At 38.8% G+C, this 15,126-nt stretch overlaps 2 protein-coding genes and 1 long non-coding RNA gene across 4 annotated transcripts in view; 1 reads left to right on the top strand and 2 right to left on the bottom strand.

Annotated features, from left to right (window-relative positions):
* The first annotated feature begins 510 nt into the window (after nucleotides 1-510).
* LOC310734122 lies at nucleotides 511-2,690 on the top strand. Its single transcript, XR_014535972.1, has 2 exons — nucleotides 511-2,124; nucleotides 2,161-2,690. It is a non-coding gene; the product is annotated as an uncharacterized lncRNA (long non-coding RNA).
* On the bottom strand, nucleotides 2,487-9,233 carry mazb (MYC-associated zinc finger protein b (purine-binding transcription factor)). Of its 2 annotated transcripts, none has more exons than XM_083555740.1 (7): nucleotides 9,031-9,233; nucleotides 8,699-8,849; nucleotides 6,369-6,706; nucleotides 5,360-5,616; nucleotides 5,183-5,246; nucleotides 4,247-4,418; nucleotides 2,487-3,880 (listed from the first exon to the last, which is right to left on the bottom strand). In XM_083555740.1, exons 1-7 carry the CDS (start codon nucleotides 9,061-9,063, stop codon nucleotides 3,549-3,551), a joined length of 1,347 nt encoding a protein of 448 aa, XP_083411866.1. In that variant the 5' UTR covers nucleotides 9,064-9,233; the 3' UTR covers nucleotides 2,487-3,548. The 2 variants fall into 2 exon arrangements, with proteins under 2 accessions (XP_083411866.1, XP_083411867.1); XM_083555741.1 differs by having other exon boundaries at nucleotides 5,360-5,613.
* Nucleotides 9,234-10,622: 1,389 nt separating this feature from the next.
* Nucleotides 10,623-15,126, bottom strand: part of taok2b (TAO kinase 2b) — a 31,526-nt gene continuing 27,022 nt past the window's right edge. Inside the window, exons 19-20 of the mRNA XM_083555715.1 lie at nucleotides 14,475-14,657; nucleotides 10,623-13,222 (exon numbers count right to left, since the gene is read on the bottom strand). Coding sequence (XP_083411841.1) covers nucleotides 12,437-13,222; nucleotides 14,475-14,657 — 969 coding nt within the window. The 3' untranslated portion in view covers nucleotides 10,623-12,436. The remainder of the gene's footprint in view (nucleotides 13,223-14,474; nucleotides 14,658-15,126) is intronic.

Below are 15,126 nucleotides of genomic sequence, written 5' to 3'. Positions count from 1 at the left end.
GCCATCTCCATCCAGATGTGCTTTAAATAGGTTGAAATAGATGTGGCCTGCTGTAGAAGTCTGACCTCATTAAAACCCTATTAAAAACCTTAGAGATGATTTGGAATGCTGTCTGCACACCAGGCCTCCTCACCCTTCATCAGTACCTGAGATGTGGGCATTATACAACAAATAGGGAATACATTTGAAATGTGAAAAAACACAAACAAATATGTAGTATATCTTAAATATCTGAAACATCTCTGGTAAAAACAGTAAACAATACATTTTGCCTTAAATCTTGTACACCATATTGTATAGCTGCAAGCCTTTGGCTATTGACCGGTAGCCACAAAAACAATTTATTAACAGGATTGTAATATTGATCCATATTGTGAGATACCACAGCCCCCACTAAAGCCAGAACTCAAGTAAAAATGAATCAATTCTCATTATCACTTGCAAGAGAAATCAGTCTAAAGGGTTTTAAAACATCACTCATACCCATGCACTGAAAATTAGAACAAAAAAAGGGACACGTTCCAGCCAAAGTGTTCATTACTTGCCTTTCTTTTTAATAGTCAAAATTACAAAATAATAACATGATCTACATAATCTACAAAATAATGACAATATTTATGATCATGGTAAGCATCAACATAATTCTTTTTTTTTTTCTTTTTTGCTCTAACAATTGCTAATAGGCATGCATACTGTTGAGAAATATAAAAATATAAATATAAATACATCCCATTAATATTTCGTACTGAATCCAAGCCTACAATTTAAAATACCTTTAGAATCAATGAAAACAGGGTAGAGTGGTACAATAAGGCATTGAGATGCAGTGCCAGAACTCTACTGATTCCTATAGGAGAGGTATTTAGCTTAGTGCTAAATGAAGATTAACCTAAACGTGATTCAGAGCTTAATAAACAATTACTGATAAAAATAAAACAAAATAAAAATCCAATTACAAAAGAAAATTTAAATTAGTGAATGACCACATAACGTACAGTACCAACATTAGACTGCTCAAACTACTCACCCCAGTACAAAAATCTTTTTTTTTTTTTTTTTTTTGTATTTTTACTTTTCTTTTTTTTCAAAATCTCAACAGTTGGACTATATACTCATTTCTGGCTAATAAATTCAGTTGTTTGATTAAGCCCTTCCTTTAAACACTTGCTTCACACACTGAAAAAAATGCAGCATGAATAATAATCATGACCAAAATATTCTTTTTCTCAGTACTCTTAGAAACAAAAAGTTGCATTCATTTCATAAGCTTTTTTTTTTTGCTTGCAGGAGAAAAAAAATATATATATATCAAGCATCAGTAAGTTCCTTGTTATGCATCTTCTAATTTGCTTGGAATATTATAACGATGTAGTGTCCTCTTTAACTGAGTCAATCAAGCATTCACCATTATTTCTCTTAAATAACAAGGCTGCTTTAGCCAAGATTTCCCTCACTAACCGATCCGCATTAACGTTTTAAGGTGCACAATGATCCTGAATACGACTCTTGCTTTTTATTTGACACATTTCACCAAAACATTAATGCTCTAGACAGTTATCACACACACACACACACACACACATTTTCCAAAAGCATTGCCTTTAAGGTTTACTGTGAGGTGCTCCATTTAAGGAGTTAAGAAGACAAGAATTGTCAAACGTCTCCGCGCATTTGTCTTCTCTGCATCGCTTCAGTTTATTTGAACTCGTTCTCTTCTATCAACCCTTTTTTATGTTTTCACGGATTAGAGAGTGAGTAAAAAGGTGTGGGAGAAAGAGCAGAATATGAAATACAGTAGAAAGTCACAATCACAGTATCATTGTATCCTGCAGCAGTAAGAGTGAAATGGACTTTGAAAAGAAAAAGGACAGAGATCCAGCCAGTGCAATCGTACTTGGTGCTGAAATTAAGTGTCTTAATTGCTCTCATGCCACTTTGAGGTCGCCATGAACTTCTCAGGCACCGCTGATCATGTTGCAATAATACACTGATGATCTACATCGTGCTGTGGAGACTTGTATAAGTAGTGTTCCTGCGTATCGAGTTCCCTTTCTTATTTGCTACAGTGGCTGTGTAATTGTTGCGTATATATGTGTGTGTGTGTGTGTGTGTGTGTGTGTGTGTGTGTGTGTGTGTGTGAGAGTGAGTGTGTCTGCTCAGCTAGCGGTGTAATAGCTCTTTTCACAGTATTTGCTCAAAAATGTGGATTGGTATGTTGAAGAGAGATGTGAGAGAGTGTGTTAAAGTATATACCAGGGCTATTCATCATGGAGGGAAAGTCAACAGCCCAATGGTTTAAAAAAAAGAGTGCTACAATATATATTTTTAATAGTAGGACAATAAAACAACTCAAGAGATCTATTTCACTATTATACATTAATCAATAGAACCCTCTTTATTTTGTGATGGAACAAATATCTGCAGGATAAAAGCCATTACCTTTATGACACAACACATGGGCTATATTATTTATTAGTCCATCAGGATTTCTTTTTTGCCAATGAGACAAACATGCTGAACCTTCACATAAACGTTTGATGTTTGATAAATGTGACGAGAAGATTGAAAGTCACAATGACAGCACAACATGGTGATTAAAATTGTGGAGGTCACTGTGTTGTAGCTTATGTAGGAAATCTTGAAAAGTTCTTTAGCTTGACGTTTGCCATCGCACTTGCTCTTTCCAAACACCCAACTGTCAAAAAACATGGAAGATGAAAGTGGCAGTGCTTTTATCACTTGAAAATGGTTTAAAAAATTTTTAAAAATAAAACAAACATCAGATCAATGCATAATATTTGTAGTAGCTAAGCAATGCATACAGTCATTAACCGAATTTGTAGAATCGTGTGTGCGACTTGTCTGGATAAATCTGAATCACCTACACTGGTGCTTTTACCCACTTTAAACACTAATGCACTGTTTTCCCGTCTCAGTAACCAAATCATATACATTAGAGAGGAGTTTATCCTTACACAAAAAAAAAAATTACGGAGTATAATATTTGCACCAATCAGCAAAGCTCTTCAAATCTACTTCTTCAAGTCACTTCAGCTCTGGAAGACACAAATGTTTACTCAATCCCTTTCGTACACACTTTTATTATATGATTTCATTTGATCGCTCCATTTTCTGAACTCTATTAAAATGTGGGACCAGATATTTCGGTCAATTCAGAATCCCTTCTTGTTTATTTAACGCATATATGCATCTTTGAAGAGGGGCTTCCTCATTGCTTAATATAAGAAAACCAAGATCATTTTTAGTTGCTGGTTTCAGAGCCCAAAACACACATTTTCTACAAAGTTTTATTGATAACTATCAGAATGTAAAGAGAGTTTAGCTTAAAAAAAATCAATTACCGTGAGTTCATTTGAGAATCATAAGCAAGCTGGATTCTTTCAAAATAAAACTGAATAATCCTGGTATATACCAATCTTATAAACATGTCTTATGCAGGTATGTAAAGAGGTCCAGTTTGGTAGCTGGGCGTGTATGTGTGTGTGCGGTGTTATGTGGATGAAGATGTGTGTTACAGGCATGCAGTACTAGCTCTGGGGCTCCTGTGCGATGCAGGAACAGTCGGTGACCAGCAGGTCCACCATGGTGTTGGCGCTCACGTAGACAGCAGGTGCTGGTGCCATGTTGCTACTGCTGCTGCTGCTCAGCACCACCGTGCCATCGGGTGCACCCTCTCCACTGCTGCTGCCTGGAGGATTGTGGGTACCCATGTGGCCCTGCAGCTGCGTGAGGGTCTTGCAGTGCACGCCACACAAATGGCACACTAGAACAGAACCGCTCGAACCAAAGCCGCTTTCCTTCCACTCCTGACCGTGGTGCTTCTGAGCATGTATGCGCAGGTATGTGAGCGTCGTAAAACCTAGCAAACAGAGCGTGTTTGTGTGTGTGGTAGTTAAACGCCATAAAAATTGAATCCACATTTGTTAAATTCATATTTAAATAATTGTAAGTACCTTTTTTTTTTTTAAACAGCAAATTTCCAAAAAAAAATATATATATTTTTTTTGTTGCTAAAACCACAGTCCCGGTTTCTCAAATGGTCAAGACAAAACGGGCCAGCACATGATCTACATTACATATGGTTATGAAATATTTCCTACTGCTAATTCTTGTTATATCTCGTGTACCTGCGGGAAGGTAAATCAATATTTTTTTTTGTGCTCCACCTTTAAAGAATGGCTCGTTGAAAATTACTGTATATTAGAGAAGAGATCATAATACTCACTTCTGTTACACAAGTGGCAGGCATGGTGCTGTGACTGGTTGTGCACCCTCATGTGATCAGTGATGTAAGCGGCTGAAAGCAGTTTGCCGCAGATGTGGCATGGAACCTTCTCCTCATGCCGGATCATGTGAGCACGCAGTCGATCTTTTGTGGCAAAACTCGATTCACATGTCTGGGGAAAAAAAAAAAAAAAGACGAAAAAAGATTCACTCACACGTGTAAAAATAAACATCAATCCCCAGAGAGCAGCTAAAGGTGAAAAAAGTCATCGTCATGAGTGGCAATAACAATCACAATAACAAGCTCCTCATGCAATTAGCTTGCAGTGCAAACTAAAGAAAGTAAAGAATAAATGATAAAACACTTAAGATGTGCTGCTATAAAAAAAAATAACTTCTGGGTGGTAAAAGGCTGCAAAACACCACTATACCTTTCATTATTTCCCTCATACAGCATGTCCCAAAGCATTTTATTCCTGTTATACTACACTAATTTGCAACAAATAATAAAAAAAAAAAAAATAAATAACACTGTTTTATCCACCTAGTTGTTTATATTTAACTATAACCTGTTTATTGTTGCTGTTTATTGTTATTGTTGAGACAAATTACTTCCAGCTATCACTTACATTATCAGCCAACACTGGAGACTCCAAAAATACTACATAAAAGTTTCCTTACAGTAGACTTTCCAATCTCAATACACATTTTATGTTTTTATAAGGAGCACCTGCTACACATTTCCTGTACAAGTTCTTACTATCGAATACAAAACTAACTAGAACATGCTCACTAATATTACAATATCAATCATAATATCAATCAGCTCCTTCCTACAAATCAGAATTGAGAAACTTTTTTTTAAAGCAAAATAAACCCTGGGGTTACTATTTGATGATTCAAACCAGAGCACTTCGTTAACAAATGTGCACTATACCGGACATTTGAAGGGTCGTTCTGTAGAATGAACTTGTCTGACGTGGCTGTTCAGGTGGTCAGGGCTGCAAAAAAAAAAAAAAAAAGAAAGGGTAAAATTTAAGCTCTAACTGTCATAGAAACAACACTAAAGCTACAAATCCTGAAGGATTATGTTGCAGAATTGTGCGTTTCATACCGAGAAAAGGCCTTGGCACAGTGCGGGCACACATAGGGCTTTTCGACGCCACCCTGGTGTGAGCGCACATGGTGGCTCATTCGGTCTTTCCTCTTAAATCGCTGCTGGCACACAGGACAGGAGAAGGGCTTCTCATCCGAGTGTGAGAGCCGGTGGCGGTTCAGGTGGTACACATCCCTGAAGGCCTTCCCACAAGTCTCACAAGCATGATTCTTACGAACCACGTTAGCATTCGGTGTTGGGTTTACCGGCCTCTGCTTAACACAAGAAAATAAAAAGTGCAGACACGTCAAAGACTATTTCATTTTTAATTCTACATACATGTATTAATGTTTACGTATCTGTAAACCTGACATTTAACTAGCAGCTGGGCCAAAAGTCAAAGCTATTTTTAAGGTAAATTATTCAGCACATTCTGACCAATCAGAAGTGAGAATTCTGCACTTTAACCCAAAGCATAGGGTCACAGGCTTCCTCTCTCCTTCCATACAACCCAAATTCAATGATACTCTGCCTCTTAGTCATTAGTGCTCAAAAGAAAACTAGAGTACATTCTGAAATATGGCTTCTGCTCCCCACCCCTGAGTCGGACACAGAATATGAACACGGTGCTGAGGAGTGAAATATGAAGCTGCGAGGACTGTGAGGAATTACAGAGCAGAATGTTCATTCTACAGTATATAAACAATAAGCTCCTTAGTGAAATTCAGTTGAGGGCAAATTGACTTGAGGCAAATTTAAACCTAAGATTTAACTTGAGGCTCTGCAGCAGGAAACCCCCTGGCATTTGTGTGTTTGGAGATCTATATCGATGATGCAACCAAAGTTCAAAGGACACCAAAATAAATGTTTTTTTCATTCGAGTAACATTGAAGATTAAAATTTACCAAAATTCAGTAGAATTATTCTTTAGAATTTGTATGTAGAATTTCAATTAGTGTGAATTAATTAGATCTTGATGACATCAATGACAGAAAATAATGCCATCCATCTTAAGCACACAACTCACCTGTACCGGCTCTCCGGTTGGCATGACAATGGCTGTTGGAGGAGGAAGGGGTGTGACGGTGCTGGTCATGGCTAAATCACTGGTGTCGTGAGTGAGCAGCGGCTGCTGTGGAGGTGGAGCAGGAAGCCCTGAAGTGGGTGGGACAATACTAAGGTGTAGGAGGGTCATAGGCCCGGTGGCCTCTTTAGAGGCACCTTCACGGTTCTGGGAGGACCCTCCTTTTAGACGCACACCTGTGTGAACAGACTGGTGTCGCCGCAGGTTGTAGCTATTTTTGAATTGCTTGTTGCAGATGGCACAAATATGAGCAGCACGTCCTGGGCGAGCCGGTGGCTTTTCTGGAAAACGAGAAAGAGCATGTGCGTTTTAAGGTGTTATAATGTGTGTAGCATTGAGTTCATTTAAATCTAATCTTGATGTATTTTAGTCTTTTGTGTGGTTTGTCCTATGCAGGTGACATCACAGTAATCACTCCTGAGTGTGAGCCAAAATAACCAGTATAAATGCATCTGAATGAGGTGTTTGTATGCATAAAAGTTTAATCGAGACAGTCACCAAGCATGCAGTGCGTTTTTGATTGTGTGCAGCATTGCAGAGCGCAATCTGGAGCAAAGGAAAGAGGTGTAGAGCTACAGAAATATGGTGTGATGAATATTTAATTCAATAAATGAATCAATAGCATACAGTAAATGCAAACACTAAATAATTTGAAAATATGTTTAATCATTTTTAAGTGCCGGCTCTGCGATAGAAGTAAGAGTATGAATATAATTTTCCAAATAAGAAAGTATATTTTGAAACCTTCTCCAGAGGTAGTGGTTTTGGGATGTTTAAATTATGTACCTATTAATGTTAAACACAATTAAATTGGGTGCAGCTTAGTCAGTGTTGAAAAGAGAGAATAGCTGTTGACGTTTTCTTTTTTTTTTTTTTTTATAAAAAGCAATATAATTATACGTTTCTCCATGGCAGCTTATTTATTTTTTATTTTGCTTCTATTCAGAATATAAAAATTAAGTTAAACTTACAATAAGATAAAATAAGATAAACCCTTTCATCCCACAGTGGGAAAATATCTCTCATATATATATATATATATATATATATATATATATATATATATATATATATATATATATATATATATATATATATATATATATATATATATATATTTTTTTTTTTTTTTTTTACCTCAACTATTCAATAGATTCAACAAACATTCTGACAGAAATAACATTTTAAAGTGAAGATGATAAGAGATCAAACTGACAGCTTTTTAAAACTTACAGCAATTAAAAAGCATAACAACAGGGGGCGAAAGTGAGCATCATGTTCTGTCCCTTTCCGCATGTACTGGATTGTCTTAGGTAACGAAGTACACTTTTCTTTTATTACTGCATTTAAGTAGGTTTTTCTACGGTGGCTGAGAAGTGCAAAACAAATTAACAAATCCAAAAACGAAACAACAAATGCAAAAACGAAACAACAAATCCGAAAACAAATTAACAAACTAGAAAACAAAAAAAACAAATGCCAAACCAAAATAGAAATCCGAAAACAAATTAATTTGTTTTTGCATTTGTTATCTTGTTTTTGGATTTGTTAATGTGTTTGCACTTCTCGGCCACCGTATTTTTCTGGTATCAGTACTTTACATAACTATTTATTTTTCCGACAACTTTTTCCTTTCACCTTTTACGATTTCAAACCAGACTCGATACTTTAGTGTTAATCTACCTGGTGACATGATCAATATTTTTTTCTTCTCATTGCACACTGTTTTCAGTCCATCAACCTATTTCTTGTCATCCGTTGCTTTTTCATTCAAACACTGGTGTATCATTTCCTGGCTATAATGCATCACAGACGTAGGCTAGTTTACGAAGCTAACAATGGGCAGGCAGAAGGCAGCAAGACGTATGGGGTTAATGTGGATGAGACAGAGTGAGTCAGTGATGTAAACATGACTGAGAACGGAGACATTTCTGATCATCATCATCTTTCTCAGCTTGTGTTCTATATGGTGGATGTTCAGCCGGGACACATTCATTAGGTAACAACATTTGAAATTCTTTTGTATTAATACATTAATATGACGTGAGGTCCAGTTATCAGAGTGACACTAAAACAGGTAGCAGTAATGGCTGCTTTGTACTTAGGTACATGTCAGAGCCCAAACTGTACTTTACTGTAACTTGAGTGAAAAAGTGTAGTCAGTACTTCACCTTTTTACCAGACTCTTCTATAACATGAGTATCTGTACTTCTACTTGAGTGAAGGATGTGTGTACATCTCTGCTTTCTCCAATCCCTCCCTTCCCCTCTTACCAGGTAAAGGGTCCTCACTGAGGGCGGTGGTGTCCACAGTAGAAGGGGGCGTGGCTATGGACTCATTGGGCGGGCTCTGAGGCGAGCTCGCATGGACCTGCATGAGCTCTGATTGGAGAGAGCCCTCTAGATGGGTTTGGGTGGGCGTGGTCTAAAAAAGACAATATTATCACATTTAAGGTTTTGCATGCAACACTGTGTTTTTATTTCCCGGCATCTAGTCTCTGTCCGGGAATGTGGTTCTGCTCCATTAAAATACTGATGATGATAATAATAATAAAAAGAAATACATTAAAAAAGGTCCACTAAGACACACAAATCAGAGCTCTCACCTGGAAGAGAAAACTGCTCCATGCAGTATCCATGTTGTTCCGCAGGTAAGAGAGAAATAATTAAAAAACTTTCGGATGGAGCTTCGACTTGCTGAGATCTAACATGAGAAACCTTCCAGCTTGCCTTAATGCTAATAATAATTCGAATAATAAAATGACGACTTTTATTCTCTGATGCACTGAACCAGAAGCGTGGTTTTTTTTTTGTTTTTTTAAAAAAGCGATCGCGCTGATTTATATGAAATGACCGCTAGTAGTAATTTTTTATGGAAACGAACCGAAACGTCAGAAACTTAACACGCAATTCAGCAACTCGACGAACGAAAGCAATCGTTCTTAGTTATACAACCTTACATACAACATGCAGCAAAACACATCGTGATCTGACTCGGTTTTCAACCTTGTTTTAACCCTCACACATGATGGGATTCACGCGTTGGGGAAAAAAAAAAGGTGTAAAAAAAAAAACCCAAAGAAAAAATCCGATTCATAAATCTGTGTTGTTATTTTTGTCCCCCTCCCCCGGCTTTCCCTCCCCCCGCCCGCCCTGAACAGGCCAATCGGGGGTTTGGTCGAAGCCTCGGTGTTGCGTTCACGCCGTGACCCGGGCAAGCGGTGCCGGAGCCCGGCCTCGGCCTACCGCTCCACCTCGGCGCTTCCCTTCGCACGATGACATCTTTCTTTTTTTTTTTTTTCTTTTTTTTTTTCAATCGCGGTGCTCGCTCTTACACACACGCTCTCTCTCTCCTCCCTCCCTCCTCCCCTGTCTCCTTTCTTCCTTTTCTTTTTTAAATTCCTCTTTCTTCTCCCCCTCCTCTCCTTTTCTCTCTCACCGCTATGTCCCCGGTTGCTCTTAAAGGGATGCAGCAGCCGGAGTTGAACCCCCCCTCTTTCCTCCCTCCCGCCTCTCTATTTCCGTCCGAGCGTGGCGCGGGAGTGGAGCCGTGTTACACCCCGAGCCGCACGAACCCCGCGCTGAACAGCGTGTCAAATAAACACACTACACTATACTTTTACATCCTATTTAGCACGCTATCGTGCAATTTCGGACGAAGCCAGCCCTGCGTCAAGAGCGCTCAGGATCTCTGCCGACAAAAATCTATAACGCGGCAGTGCGTTTCGTGCGCTGACGTCATCGGCCCGGATTCACCAAACGGCAAGAATAAGCAACAAATAACGGGCCGTGCGTGTCTTAAAGGGCACGTCCCAGTGACGCCGAGGACCCTGCTTTACTATGGACATTACAAATGTGACTCTCTAGAGACAAGCTGTTGTATAGAGGAAAAAATAAAATGTGTACAATGCTGGTGATGGTTATAAAAATAAATCTATAACCCCATGTCCAAGTAGAACATTGAAACAATACCATAAGCTTTGACCCCACAGATTGACATTTTAGCGGAAGCCCTTATCAATCACGACTTAAATTTATCGAATTCATACAATCAAGCACTTGATGGGTTAAGGACCTTGCTCAAGGTCCCAACAGTGGCAGATTGGTGTTACTGGGATTTAAACTCAAGACCCCTGAGCTACTCCTACCCCCATAACCTGCATTGTTAAAAGCTCAAAATGATGACAGAGACGTTACATTTTTTTAAATATTAATTTATTACATTTTTAATTACTTTTTTTTTTCATTTCGTTTCACACGTTTCCAAAGGACCCCATTTTCTTCAAGCCATAAACAGCTTAATGTAAATATTTAATAAGTTTAAAGTCTTTACTAAAAATGTCCTCTCAGCAAAACCTGCTCTATCCAGTACTCACTTTTACAGTCAGCCTACACTTAAGTGAGATGAAAACACAGATCCTAAACACGAGAGCCTCCTTTACCATCATACATGAACTCGGACGTGTGCCGGCCCCCTGTCCGGGGTCAGCTCAGTCGGCATTAGCCCTTGCTAGAGCAGGCCAGGAAAAGCTGCTCTGAAACCAGTCACTTTTGGGCATTAAAATACATTTCTATGGCACATCATTGGCCCTCCCATCAACTAGATATTCAACAAACACAAGTTGTTCTGCATGCACTGTTTTAAACCAAGCACAAAGGATGTAGATTATACAGAGTCATCTGAGCTGGTGTTTGTGTCTTTTTTTTGTACCGCTGAGGCAAAAACACTGTATTGGTGATTACCCTTTGACTGCAAAATGCATGATTCTTGTGTGTTTCTGGTACATTCCTGTAATTTTATATAATTATTTTTTTTTTTAAACAAGAATTTCATGCTTTCTGTAAGATTTAATAATGCAAAAAAAAAAAAAAAAATCAAATAAAAAAATACAATATAGCCTCAGTGTTCCCAGTGAGTCCGTCATTTCTTTACATTAAAAACATCTAACATTTAATTGAATATTATTTAATGTCAGAAGAGGCATTAAATAATATAACTTAATAAATAATACAACTTCATTATTATCGATTTCCATATTACTGATCGCAATCTAGTGTGACTAGTGTTTGAGGTCACATTCTTACTGTTTTCAAATTCATACCAAACATGGTGTTCACGGTTGTTTAAAAAAAAAAAAAAAAAAAAAAAAAAAAAAAAAAGGCCATTATTATTAATGAATTGTGTACAATTTGGCCAACACGCAGTCATACAAAATATTTATAATCAAATGTTTGTAACCATTAATACCTATAACACACCAAATCTGACACAGTAACATTTTTTTTTTTTACGTTAAAATTATTCCTTTTAAAAGGTAATTGCTCAAAACAGACTTTAAATTTTGGAAAAAAAAAATGTGTACATAATAAACATGAATTTCCATTGTAGCTAAATGTTCAGAATATTTAATTCACATATTATATCAAAGTTATGATGATTATCGTTACTATAGAAAACTGTGGACACAATGCTTTAACACTTCAAATATTATATACAATAAAAGATCCAATTGGCGGGAACCTGACTAAATGTCTACAATGGACAAGTACAGTAGCCTTACGTATTCAAATGTAGGTTACAAATACAAATGTATTTTTTTTGTACATTAATCTCATGCACTGGGGCAACGCCCACGGACACAAATGTAATTGTAAAGTCTGACTGACCTTTTTTCAATGCACGCATACAAAGCGCTGAAAGTGGTTGACGTAATTGTAACCTTATAAACATTCTGCATTCGCGTCTTGAGTACGTTTGTATTCTCCATCACCAAATAGAAATGTAAGTACCACCTTGTTTCTTTAAAACTTCATAAAGGCAGTGGAGATGATCCAAGCCTGTACTGTTTTCAACATAAAAAACAAACAAACAAACAAACAACTATGATGACCAGCTAAATAAAAACAGCAATTAAATGTGCTCTTTTGATTTCTCTCCATTTTTAACTCCCCTGTTCTTAAAAGCATTAAATAAAAATAAAGCGGAAACACTGAGACAAATTACATTCTGCTTTAAGAGTAGGAGAGATGGGAGCCATTGGAGATGTGGGAAGTGACAGAGGTGCTGCGGCTCAACACTCCATCGGCACTCTGTCCTCCACCCCCAGATGCCGTTCTGCGTAGTGGCTGAGGGCTGTTTCTCAGCGCCATCAGGCTTGGGCCTCGCACCACTAGCCCCCCTCCACCCCCTCCATATACCCCCTGAGAAGAGGAGGAGGAAGAGGAGGAGGAGGAGGAATGTGAGATGGAGGCTGGTGCTGGAGGAGGAGGAGGAGGGAGAAGAGCCAGTGACTGAGAGGAGGAACGAGAGGGAAGATGATGTGGGAAGGCAAGGTGGTGAACCAGCTCGGCTCTCCCCCCGCCTCCTCCCCACTCCCTCTCTTTTTCCCGATCTCTATCCCTCTCTCGCTCGCGGTACAGCTGTGGTGTGCTTTGATGGTGGTAGTGTTGAGCCAAGTGGTGGCGATGATGGTGAGAGGAAGAGGAGGACGAAGATGAGGAGCGGGAGGAGTGGTGCAATGGGCCCAGCGCATGGGAAGAGGAAGAGGATTCAGAGCGGCTGGGACCTCGCCGTGGGTGAGCGTGTGGGAGGGGTGTTGCACCTCCGTGGCTCCAGTGGCCAGACTGATAACCCTGCTTTGGATAGGCCTCTGAAGGAATGCCAGTCAATGCCAGGTTGCTAAAGCCAAGACGCAGGCTCTCTGAATCGAAGGCCTCAATCTCACCTGCTTGACGCTCGAGCAGTGAACGGATCCTCTCGGAGCGCTCATTCTGCAAGGACAGCATCTCCTCCTCTATCTGCACAGAGTATGAGAGTTAAGGTCATAAATATCTCATGCATACACGACCATCATTTAGTGTTTTTTGTGAGGAGCACAGACACTCAAATTCAACATAACCTCAGCATTCACATATATACTTTCCACCCACTCTATTAGGTCCACCTACATCTTTCTGCACTTATCTACTCAGCCAATCATGTTGCAGCAGTGCAGTGCAAAAATCACACCACTACAGGTTAAGAGCTTTAGTTAATGTTCATATCCAACATCAGAATAAATAAAAAAAAGTGATTTGGTATCGATATTGGAACTACACTGGCTGGTTTAAATATTTCATAAACTGTTGATTTCCTGGTATTTGCCTGGATTTTACACAAAATAGTGCAATACAACCAAAAAGCTCTTGTCAGCAAAAAACAAGGCTCTGAAGCAATCATGAGCACTGGCGCATCCAAACTGGACAGTTGAAAATTAGAATTAAGTGACTGTGCTTATAATAGCCTCAGATTAGATTCTGCTGCTTTGGGCAAGGTTGATTTGCATGCTCTGAAATGCTTGTTTTACTGACTTTCTGTCAGCTCAGACCAGTCGGGTCATTTTCTTTGGTTTCTCTTATAAACAAGGTGTTTTAACATTAAAACAGGAATCATCCTTCACACACAGGATGCTTTTCAGTTTTTTTTTTATTGCACCATTCTGTACAAACTCTAGAGAATGTTTGTGGAAAAACCCAAGAAACCATGCTATGATCAAAGTCACAGAGATCATACCTATTTCTTCATTCTGATTTTTGTAAATAAACATTAGCCAAAACTCTCACCCGTCTCTGCACACTTTTTTGCCCAGACTGCCTTTACATTTATTATATTTGGCAGGCGCCCTTATGCAGAGTGACCTACTGTTATTTCAGTTATACAGCTAAGAAATTGAGGGTTTTGGGAATTGCTCAAGGGCCCAGCCATGGCAGCTTGGTGGTGCTGGGATTTGAACCCATGACCTTCTAATCAGTAGTCCAACATCTTATCCAATGAGCTACCACTTCCCAGCTTAGGTGTTCCTAATAAAGTGCATGGTGAGTATATATGTAAATAGGTTTAAAGCATTAGCATAAGTTTGGCTCACTTTCTTTGAAACTTGACACATTGATGAATGCAATTTAGTGTGTCTGCACTGTTCGACTTAACGTTGACAGCACTTCTAAAGCAAACGATATGCAAACTAGGCATCTTTACTGTCATCTATTAATCTTTACGCTAAGGAACTCTTACCCTCTGCTCCAGTAGAGCTCTACGGATGGACACTCTTTGCTCCAAGTCCTTGACCTCTCTCTCATGCTGCGAATCAGTGTGGATCTTGATCTTACTCTGATACGCATTCAGCAGCTCAAGTTCCTGTTGCAGCTGCATCTTCAGTGCCTGATACTCAGCCTCCTGGGTCTCGTCCAATCTCAGCTGAAGAAACAGAATACATAAAGCCAGTGAGGCATGGCCTAAGGGAACGATGAAGGAACATTACTAATCCTTTGTATCCACTTTTGTCATGCCATGGACATAGAGGATTGGCACTGATGTGGCTCCATGTGTGAAATAAACGCAGCTTGTCAGGTTACCGGAAAACCACAACGCATAAAATACTTAGTCCTCTAATGGAGGAAGGAGTTTGTAAATATGCCGACACTGAAGACTCCTTTCATAAATATTAATGCCTCCTTACTGAAAGCTATAAAATATCACTTATGTTGCATTTTATTCCCATTACTCCTAGGTTATGTAGAGCACTATATAACATTCTGTGGTTACTATAAAAATCATAACATAGAATGTTATGAACTTAGTAATATCTGTAAAACTTATATCAATGAATGTCAGAGTAATAGAGTAAAACTGACCAACACCTTCTGATCAATCAGAATTGAGAATT

The sequence above is a fragment of the Silurus aristotelis genome (genome assembly GCF_946808225.1).
Source record: "Silurus aristotelis genome assembly, chromosome: 12".
NCBI lineage: Eukaryota > Metazoa > Chordata > Actinopteri > Siluriformes > Siluridae > Silurus > Silurus aristotelis.
The sequence above is the reverse complement of the archived record's forward strand: the minus strand, read 5'-3'. Positions and strand labels throughout refer to the sequence as shown.

Excerpts from the sequence above, each read along its gene's own strand:
- mazb (XM_083555740.1), bottom strand. The coding sequence starts at position 9,063 with ATGGATACTGCATGGAGCAGTTTTCTCTTCCAG. Across the intron at positions 6,707-8,698 it reads CAGTGAGGACCCTTTACCTG|AAAAGCCACCGGCTCGCCCA; the intron begins GTAAGAGGGGAA and ends CTCGTTTTCCAG. Across the intron at positions 4,419-5,182 it reads AACGACCCTTCAAATGTCCG|ACATGTGAATCGAGTTTTGC; the intron begins GTATAGTGCACA and ends TTTTTTCCCCAG.